The 9,616-nt window shown below is 41.1% G+C and overlaps 2 protein-coding genes across 2 annotated transcripts; both read right to left on the reverse strand.

The window, feature by feature from the left end:
• Window positions 1-527: 527 nt before the first annotated feature.
• Window positions 528-1,414, reverse strand: LOC107194364 (MAGE-like protein 2). Its single transcript, XM_015583981.1, has 4 exons — window positions 1,403-1,414; window positions 1,016-1,142; window positions 756-925; window positions 528-668 (listed from the first exon to the last, which is right to left on the reverse strand). The coding sequence occupies exons 1-4, from the start codon at window positions 1,412-1,414 to the stop codon at window positions 528-530; spliced, it is 450 nt and encodes a 149-aa protein (XP_015439467.1).
• A 6,751-nt stretch (window positions 1,415-8,165) lies between these two features.
• LOC107194365 lies at window positions 8,166-9,400 on the reverse strand. The gene is made up of 5 exons (XM_015583983.1): window positions 9,389-9,400; window positions 8,923-9,118; window positions 8,746-8,835; window positions 8,435-8,544; window positions 8,166-8,354 (listed from the first exon to the last, which is right to left on the reverse strand). The coding sequence occupies exons 1-5, from the start codon at window positions 9,398-9,400 to the stop codon at window positions 8,166-8,168; spliced, it is 597 nt and encodes a 198-aa protein (XP_015439469.1).
• Between the last annotated feature and the right edge of the window lie 216 nt (window positions 9,401-9,616).

Below are 9,616 nucleotides of genomic sequence, written 5' to 3' on the forward strand. Positions count from 1 at the left end.
GGAAGAGAGGGATCCCGATCGAACACGACCCAGTATACCGTGTTCTTTTCGAACGTCTCGTCTGGGTAAACCTCGATTGTCTTCCGCGGTCGGTTAATCGAGTTCTCCACAAGAGGTGCGTGCACACGCGAACATTGCTGTCCGCCTGTTACCGAACAAACCTCTTCGTTTCCGCTCGAGTCGTCGATTAAACTGACGCCATTGCTGTTTTTCTCAAACCATTTATTAACAAAAAACAGGGTAGGGAAGATACCTGGGTCAGTTAAAACCACGGGCAAAACTTAACGAGTGTATAAAATTACAATAGTAACGATAGCATTGGCAAACGATGTAGTCGACGACATTGTCGATACGAGGCACGTATTCGTTGTATGGATGGCGATCACTTTGATGTAACACCAGTGATGGTGGACTTGGATGAATCGAATACGTTTGCTCGATGATCAAGCTTGTTGTCGATTCCAGGTTAACCGATAATCAGTCCGACGAAGTGCGGCGCCGAATCGCCTGACGGATCCTCGAGTAACTTAGTGCCAACCCTTGCCCTTCGAGGTGTAATGGAACACGTGCTTGTAGATTGGAACATGAACTGGATACGGTTTGGCGACTGGGATCGGGAATTTCTTCTCGACGTAGACTGGATACGGCTTCTCCACCACGAACGGTACCTGGATATACGTAATTGCTCGTCAGTGAAATTTTCTATGGGTATTATCGTAGAATTGATCGAATCGGGGATTATAGATTATACTTACATGTTTCTCCACGACAACGGGTTCCGGTTTTTCTACAGGTATTTCAATCTGCTTGATCACCTCGACCGGGTAAGGCTGAGGAATCTCAATGGGGACGTTTTGTGGCTGAGGGATCGGTATCTCGATCTTCTGAGGTACACTAACTGGCACCGGATGAGGGATCGGTATCGCTGAAAATTTGTCGTCAAAGTATGGTCAGTATACATTACGAAATAGCCAAAAGCTCGATTAAGAATTCTAGACATTTGTAATATATTTACCATATTTTTTATAGATCGGTATCTCCACATGCTTCGTTTTCTCCTCGTAGGTCGAGTGTCCATGGTCCTCCTCCAGATGGCTCGCGGAAACCGTGCAAGCGAACACCGCGAGACAAACGAAAGCAATCTGTAAACATTCGATCGTTAATCATCCGTATTCGATTGATAAATGGTAACCCGTAAATCACTGTCGTTCGTTTCTCCGTCCAGCACTTCGATCGCGACAAAACAGAGAGAGATAGAGATAGAGAAAAAGGACAACAGAGCATGAAATGCAGCGTTTTCCGTTTAGATTCAATTTTCTGATAAATTTAGACTGTATTTTCGAGCTGATCGATACAACCAAATTCTCCTGTGTCATACGGGCATTTCAGAACACGATCTTACAATTTGATTCATGACTGCTGGCGATATTGGTGTGTGGGGGGGATGGTATGTTTGTTAATTGCGTGTGCACAAGGTACGAGCGTTGAATGTCTATGGCGATGAGATACAGAGCTTATATACTAACATCGATTCCACCACCTTTCACTGTTTCCTTCCGCTAGAGTCCCGACCCTTTCCAGGATATACTGAGCTAGGTCTCACCACCCGGCAACCTCCGTACGAACTCTACGCTGCGAACGATGAATATGAAAGGATCGGCGTTTCATTTTTCATGCGGTTCATTGAACCACCGCCGCGCCACCGTCTACAGTGCCGCCGGAAGTCAGGATTACGCGTACCCGCGGAACACGGGAAGTACAACGTATCGAAGTGTCGCATCGTTAGAGTAACGCGGCTCCGTTCAGTGGAACGACTTCTGCGTCGAGGAAAGAATCTTGTCGCTATTAGGTCAAAGCTACTTCGAAACTATACCATTACCCCGATAGTCTCAGATAGTCTATTAACATTTTGAATTATTATTGTTAGAACCTCGAATAATTTTCCTAATAATGACAGATAGTCCATTAAGTTTTTAAAATATTATTTTTACAACCTTGTTATGACTCTGGATATTTTAGTGTGCAGCTATTACATAATAAATTGTGACGTGGATGCACTTTCAATTAGAATGTGTTATATATTTGCACTGATCATTTGAATTGTGCTAGGAGAAGCACAAGAATATTAACTCTTCTCAGTAAGAAGAACCTATTCGTGTTTCCTTGCATGATATCCCTCATTTGCAGCAACAATGAAAGAACTCAAAATTTGCAGTTTGTGAGTTACTTGTACAGAAAGAACGATTGTTGTCTGCACTTTTTAAAACTTACAAAACTATAGCGATCAATACATTCAAACTAGTTTTCTCTGAAATCGTGATTTTGAATTATGTCGTTATTGCAGCGAATGACCTGTATTATCTCCTAATCATGCATTGTCTACTGGAACTAAAGCTAGACAATAATTCACCTCTTCTTACCAGGTACGATAAAGATTTTCCCCAGAATTCAACCAAATAAAATAAAACAAAGACTGGTCTACTCAATACCAAAAAAATTATTTTCCTGTCGCTCTGTAAAAAAAATTCATACACACATTGCTAAAGACAATATTTGTTCTAGATCTACCATCGAATGGCTCGCTGAACCGAAGAATACGGGACAGGTATACAGGGGTCAATTACTCATTCAAATTCAGAAATGAATCGTCATTGCGGCTACGAAAATGAAGCACGTGTACGCAGGAATTCGCGTGGACGATTCAGCAAGGAAGTCACCGACAAAGCGAAAGATCAAAAGCGCATTCGAGAGGCGACCGCAAATTTACACGGCCGCTCCATTTACCGGAAGTGAACGCCTAGTGCGGTTGCGAAAATTTCCAGAGACGAATCGTGTGCATAGCAACCAGGTATAGGATACTTCGATAATATTTGCGATTAAATGTTTGTAATCCAGGGTTTGAAGAATTTCGTTAAACCGACGCATACGTTCACAATAAAATCTTACTACGATTCGGCGTGAAACTTTAACGGACGGTTTCGGTCCACTGAAAGAAGAAATACCAGTCGGTCGATTTCTTTTTCGAGACAGGGCACTTGTCTGCGTGCGAATCTTGATATTACCGGAAGTGAAGGTGAAGAACGCTCTCAGTAAAGACACACTCAAAGCGGATCAAATTTTTCGGTAGGATTGGAATGAAAGTCTGAAGCCACGTTCGCCGTGTGAAAGGACTACCTCCGCGATAAAGCGATCGGTTACGGTGATCTTTGTTCCTGTAAAAGCAGATTTCGGAGTGGCTTATCTTGTACGATGCCGGGCGTAGATCCCGTAGACTAGATCAGAAAGTGTGTGGTTCTATACTTTCATCGACTTCTTCACAACATTCAGTTTCTTGGGAATTCGTTAGATTGTCTAAGGAGAGCGAAGCATGATTATGATAATGACTGAACTATGTATGCATACATTAGATGTTAGACCATGTTCTGTTGATTGATTGTTCACAAGTACTCTCGAAACTCCAGAAAAGTATATTAATTCATATTATGTACATTTTCAAGGAAATCGGTGTGCTTGGAATAATTAACATTGAAATGCAAACGTTTCATTATTTAAAAGTGTTCACATATTCCAACAGTGACCTATATCCCTCTGGCAGTATCCATTAACCTTAGACTGCCGGAATTTTGTCACAAAAAGCAGTGATTTCGCCAAAAATTTATGTATACAGGATAATACAAAAAAAGGATTCATAACTTCTAGGGTAGATGATACTCATTAAGTGATGAAAAAATGTCGTAATAAACATGGGTGGAAAGACATTTTCGTTTCGCAAGCTATCGTACCATATGAAAACAATGAAGAAAATGGTAAAAAAATCTAATAAAAACTATCGAAAGCCTTCTATAATCAGGAAAAGAAGAAATGATAATCCCAAAGTCAGTTACTTTAACCGAAAGAAAAATTGTTTCCTGAATTTTGAGTTTTATCAATGTCCCAAAAGGAATACTCCCGGCAGCCTAGACGTTAATTCGTGTCAATGTGTGATGTTTTTAAGAATTGCGTTCATAAAGAAGTAACACCACTTAATTTTGCAAACGTTACCCGACTATTCGTATACATTCGCTACAGATAGTAATATCTCAAACATGTATATTTTCGACGAACTATTCATACCCCAACAGACACACGATCCCATTACGCGCGAACCATGGACAGAAGTAGAATTAATGAATAAACAAGTCATTCTAATTCTAATTCGGTTCTCCACCCATCGTCCTTGACTTTAATTATTCAACGGGCTCTCCTACTATAGGAAGCAGAGCGACGCAATTTGGTTGTCCGCTGGCGTGTATATTAATCCCAGATGCCTGGAGATGGGGAGGAGAGAGTGAGCGAGATCAGAAGTTAATGCAACTGCGAACGTGGATAATATGTAATCTGCTAATATCCCCGGACAGAATACCGTGCAACCGTGAGCCATCATTTCACGGTGGAAAGTTTGCCTTGGATTTCGGTACTGTTAACCAAGGGATGGGCAGTGCTCCCTATGTATGTGTGGATTTCCAGCGAGCTGGATGCACGAGCAACATTTGCATTGAATGTAAATACCAGCAATTCACGGCTCCGCTCATTAAACTTATTCAACCGGACTGACTGCGTCGAATGAACCCTGGACGAAGGTGAAGGGCGCTCGAGCGAGCTTGTCGACTTAACGTCCCCGGTTTGTTTGCCTGTTTATCGTTACATATACCGTTTCGACTGGACATGGGCACACGTCGCGTGTCACGGCATGCAACAAGGTAATTCTTCGTTCCGAATGCCAGGAAAGTCTCGAAGACACCGTAACAAATTGGACTAATGGAAGATTTTTATGTTTGTGCAGATCCACCGGGGATCAGAGTTCAATTGGACACCCACGATTCCCATTGTTCCCGATTTGAATCGAAAAGAACGTGTATAACGGGGTTGTGACCTTCCACCTTTGATCAGGTGAAAGTACGTCGTCATTTTTTATGGCCATTCGTAGGTTTGAAGTATTATTACATTAACGGAATTATTATTAAATTAACGGGGTGTCCTGTTTCCTTTGATTGGAGAATTATCTTGATTTAGTTTCAGTCCAGCATTGAAGACGTCGCTGCGGTTTAAAATCCTAAAGAACGATTAAAATAAGGATCTTTCGTGTAATTGAGAATTATTACGGTACTATCTTAGTTTTGTCAATCTCTGGGCTTAGTGCGTGTAAATATTTAATTAGCGAGAAAGTATCAGATAGATGAAGACAGTGTAGTACTACTAATTAACACTAGAACTACCGACGACAAACGCAAAATTTACAAATTAATAAATGAAATAATTTCGTCACTTTCATATCGTAATGAAAGTTGCAAAAGATCGGAGACATGTATTCTTATAACATTTCAATCATCGTTATAAGAATGTACTGAAAAGTCATTTTGACTTGCTTGGTAGTTGTAGTGCTAATAAACAAACACTGATGCGAAGTATTTAATTCCAACACTGTCAATAAATAGAATATTGACCAGAATAGTGATGGTGACGTGTTATCGATTAACAAATAAATCTGAAGTACGACAGTGACAACGCACCAAATAAATGAAGCATTTTATACAAAACTGTACAGACCTACCCACCCCATGCTCGTAGCAGAAAGCTTCATCCTCTCTGTTTTATCATTCCTCCCCCTTGGGAGGATCTCTGGGGGAACATTCGGTTATTTCCCAGAGGCGAGGGTTCGACGACGCTATCGTTTCCCCGACAAGGATTTTTCACAATGCCACCCCGTTTCCTCCTAGGGAACATTCTCTTAATTCTCACGATCGATGCGGTCCGGGTTTAAAGGGTTGTCACGGCCCAGTGCAAACGATCGATCCGTAGAAACAAGTGAGACGGTGTTTTTACGGAGATATTTTAATGTTTAATGGAGTAACACGGCTATCTCTCTCTCTTAGAACTCCACGAATCGAGGGGACACGCCGATCTCCACTTTGGATTTTACTTTCGCTGTGGAACTTTTTTTTCTTCCATCGACGAGCATTTCTTTCGACTAAGTTTCTTGTTCCTGTATCTGTGCACATGCACACCGCGCGACTCGCTGAATTATGCTCGTTATCGTAAAGAACCGACTGTGGAAAGGACAGGCGCACACGCGAAAGCCACCGTTGGAGGAGTCCTTGCACTTCTTTGCATCGTGAACGAGCGGGCAATTAAGACTACCGGTTCCGAGGATTTCTTGCAGGATAATTTGATGGATCGTCGACGAGCGTGTCGTCGGTAGAACGAGATGCCACGATCAACGAACAAGTGAAATTACATTCACCCGGTGACACGTTCGATCGAGATCGGGGAACATTTTTGAAATTCAAGACAATTGCTCGGTCTCCCTACTTTCGACCTACGTTTAAATGTTTTCCGCCGAGATATTTCTATAGATCGTGTTTCTGTTAAAATTCCTGATTATAAGGAAATTATAGATAATTTACGTATTTGCAGGCTCGGTTACTGGATCTAGAATTCGACGGCCGTTCAGTTTCCGTGTTGTTTTATTAGATCGAAAATAACATGAAACTTTTATTACTGCTGATTGTACTTTCTATGTACGGTGTATTTCATAGTCATACGCACTCTAAATACATAAAATCGATAAAATAATATAATGCCGTCGTGATCAGAATTTAGATTCCTGTTAAATAAATGACTAAATTATGTTAATTAAATGTCGTAATTTCTAGATAAAGTTACTATTACCGTTTTCAAGAATACTCGCCATCGATGAATTACTTAGATTCCAGGACAATGAAGAATACAGAAGCAGATACATATACACCAGAAAGTATTCTCCCATTTCTCTTAACTGCTATTGTGCTTGATCCGAGGTTCCCCCTTCCTCCTTTTCCAACCTCTCGTAATCGTTCGGATCGACGGAAGCAGATCATCTTTACGCTTTACTTTCGCCACGTTCTTTTTTATTTTCTTCCGCATCGAGTGCTTCTTCCTTTCCTCATTCTTCTGCGGTTCGATCGCTGGTAGGAGGGGAGTCCGCGTCTCTCAATCCTGTCGCGATAACCGACGGAAGGATAATGGATCCTTTCCGTTCCAGACGAACCTCGGGTATCCAACAATTACCTCATTGTTTCTTGCGTTAACGATGCGCTCGCGAGGATTGCTTAAACGTCGGTTCGTATCGCTTCCGGTTACCGAGATCGGAAAAACTCCGAGTGAAAGTCGACTTTGAAATTCGTTTCCATCAAATCTTTGCTTGTTCCAATGATCCCTTTACGAAAAACGAAACAACGATTCCTTTCAACTTTTATGACACATTAAACGGCACTTTATGGTACTTTAGAATTTGAATGGTAAAAGGTCTGATACACGTCAGTTACATTCCCCGTCTACATGTTAATGCACCTTTTTTTTTTGTGGCACACGATCTTGAAGTCGAATTTACGAAGGTCAATGACAGAGGAAAGCAATCACCGGTGATTGCTTTCTCTATGAGAACGTTCTCCTTTCTCCGGTGTATACCTGCCACCGCGATTGTCGCGATACTCTGACCAATAATCGTGACGTTGTCAACGTAATATCGGAACCCGGTGTTTCCCTGGACCCTCGATTCGTGACTGTGACCGTCAGAACGACGTTTGACACCGTTTAATATAGTTGAATGTTTCCGTTATTCTGTTCTACCGTGACGTGTATTTAAAAGTGCAATTAATGTCGCCAATTAATTGATTACAATCTATAGATACTTCAACATTTTCTTCATTTATAAGCACGTGAATGAAGATTCCGTTCTTAATTTTGTGAAATACAGTCTCCGATACCGAATCTTGTAAACTGTTTAAGTTAATTAAAACGGAATAATTCTTGCAATGTACAATTCATTTGTGGACCCTGTAGCTGAAATTACTAAATTATTCTTGATACATTAATGAAATCTTCATAATGAATGGGCCCATGTATAATCAAGCAATTTTGTGATTTCGCTCGAATACATTACAGTGCTAATTAATGATTCTTTCGGAGAAATTTGTAATACTTAATATCTGCTTTCTGTACTCATCAAGAGGAGATAGTTTAAAATTAGGTAAAACGATCGGTTTACAGTGGCTAACCACATTTATTAACAATTAACATTCATGTACAATATCACAAACTGTAACCTGTAGGAATAAATAGAGAACAATTAATAAAGCTCGGCGGGATCAGTGCTTCTTGTAACTGTGAACGATCGTTTTGTAAATCGGAATCTTAATTGGGATAGGCTTCACCACCGGAACAGGAATGTGTTTCACCACATGGAACGGTACTCGCTTCTCGATTTTCACGGGCACGATCTTCTCGACCGGAGTGGGCACCTTCTTCTCCACCTTCGTGAACACCGGTTTTTCCACCTGCGGAACAACGAAATTCAAATTGACGAATTAAATTGATGAAGTATTCTGGGTGAAGCAATCGAGTTTTAATTGCGTACCTGATAAGGGGCGGGTCTAGGCACGATCACTGGTACTGCATAGCTTTGCGGAACTTGTTGGATTTGTAGACTCGGAACGGCAAATGGAACGTGCTTTGCTACCGGTACTCCTGTTGTAGTTACATTCAACGTTGTGTTATTTGCGCAAAATTATAAACAAGTTCGAAAACGATTAAGAAATCTTGAAATGAATGTAATCTACCTTTTGATATTAATAAAGAACTATAATCGAAATAATGGAAACATACAAAAATGAAACTAAACATAATTGAAATAACTATTTAAGATGTTTACAGTTTAAACTTACGTACCAATAGATTTCACAATGGGTATGTAGTTTATGTGTCCTCCCCCACCTCCATGACTTCCTAACTCGATCTCAGAATCGTACCCTCCTCCACCTAACGTAAAATACCAATGTTAATACCGACCGGGGTGACTTATCGAGAATAATCATAAATAACCCGGTAAATTCAAACTGGTCCGACCAATTCCCTGCAGGTCGATATCGTGGTCATCGTGACCCACAGCAATCTCCCCCAATGTCAATCCATGACCTCCTCCTAAGCTCAATCCATGACCTCCACCAAAGCTCAGTCCATGACCTCCATCTAAGCTCAGTCCGTGGTCTCCCAGTCCTATTTCACCAGCCAAGCAGACACCAGTGATCGCCAGAATCAGAATCTTAAAAACCGAAATATGTTCATAATCTTCACCAGTACGGAAGATCGTTTAATTTCACTCGATCGACATCGATTATCACAATAAACAGTGCCATAATATAAGGTGATTACGAAAACAATAGTAACGTTCGAGGAATTTAGGGCTGAAAAAAATTATTGAACGAGCATAGGCCTAGAAACGAATTTTTCTACTGGAATTAGCAAGCTGAAGTTAAAAATTATCCCTTGCAATCAGCCTGTGCAATTGTTGGTGACAACACGACTCACGTACGAGCTTCTCCATTGTTCCTCTGATAGACGCATATGAGTGCTTCGTGAATAAAAGATCAACTCGAGACGAATTCTAAGCGTAGTGACTTTATATAGGAGAAACGGGGGACACGCAACCCCACTATCCCGCAAGAAGCAATTCAACACCTTCACTGTACAGGTTACATTTCTCTGTTTCTTCAAACGGAGCGCGCGTGTCCGCCATTCTGGTTGCATAACGAAAGGATTT

The sequence above is a fragment of the Dufourea novaeangliae genome, unplaced genomic scaffold (assembly GCF_001272555.1).
Source record: "Dufourea novaeangliae isolate 0120121106 unplaced genomic scaffold, ASM127255v1 scaffold39, whole genome shotgun sequence".
Classification (NCBI taxonomy): Eukaryota; Metazoa; Arthropoda; class Insecta; order Hymenoptera; family Halictidae; genus Dufourea; species Dufourea novaeangliae.

What these genes read in the sequence shown, in the direction of transcription:
- LOC107194364 (XM_015583981.1), bottom strand. An exon ending in ACCGATCTATAAAAAATATG is followed by an intron (nt 926 to 1,015) that starts GTAAATATATTA and finishes ACAAATTTTCAG; the next exon opens with CGATACCGATCCCTCATCCG. An exon ending in CCGTTGTCGTGGAGAAACAT is followed by an intron (nt 669 to 755) that starts GTAAGTATAATC and finishes ACGTATATCCAG; the next exon opens with GTACCGTTCGTGGTGGAGAA.
- LOC107194365 (XM_015583983.1), bottom strand. An exon ending in TATCGACCTGCAGGGAATTG is followed by an intron (nt 8,836 to 8,922) that starts GTCGGACCAGTT and finishes ATTTTACGTTAG; the next exon opens with GTGGAGGAGGGTACGATTCT. An exon ending in CTAGACCCGCCCCTTATCAG is followed by an intron (nt 8,355 to 8,434) that starts GTACGCAATTAA and finishes GTTGTTCCGCAG; the next exon opens with GTGGAAAAACCGGTGTTCAC.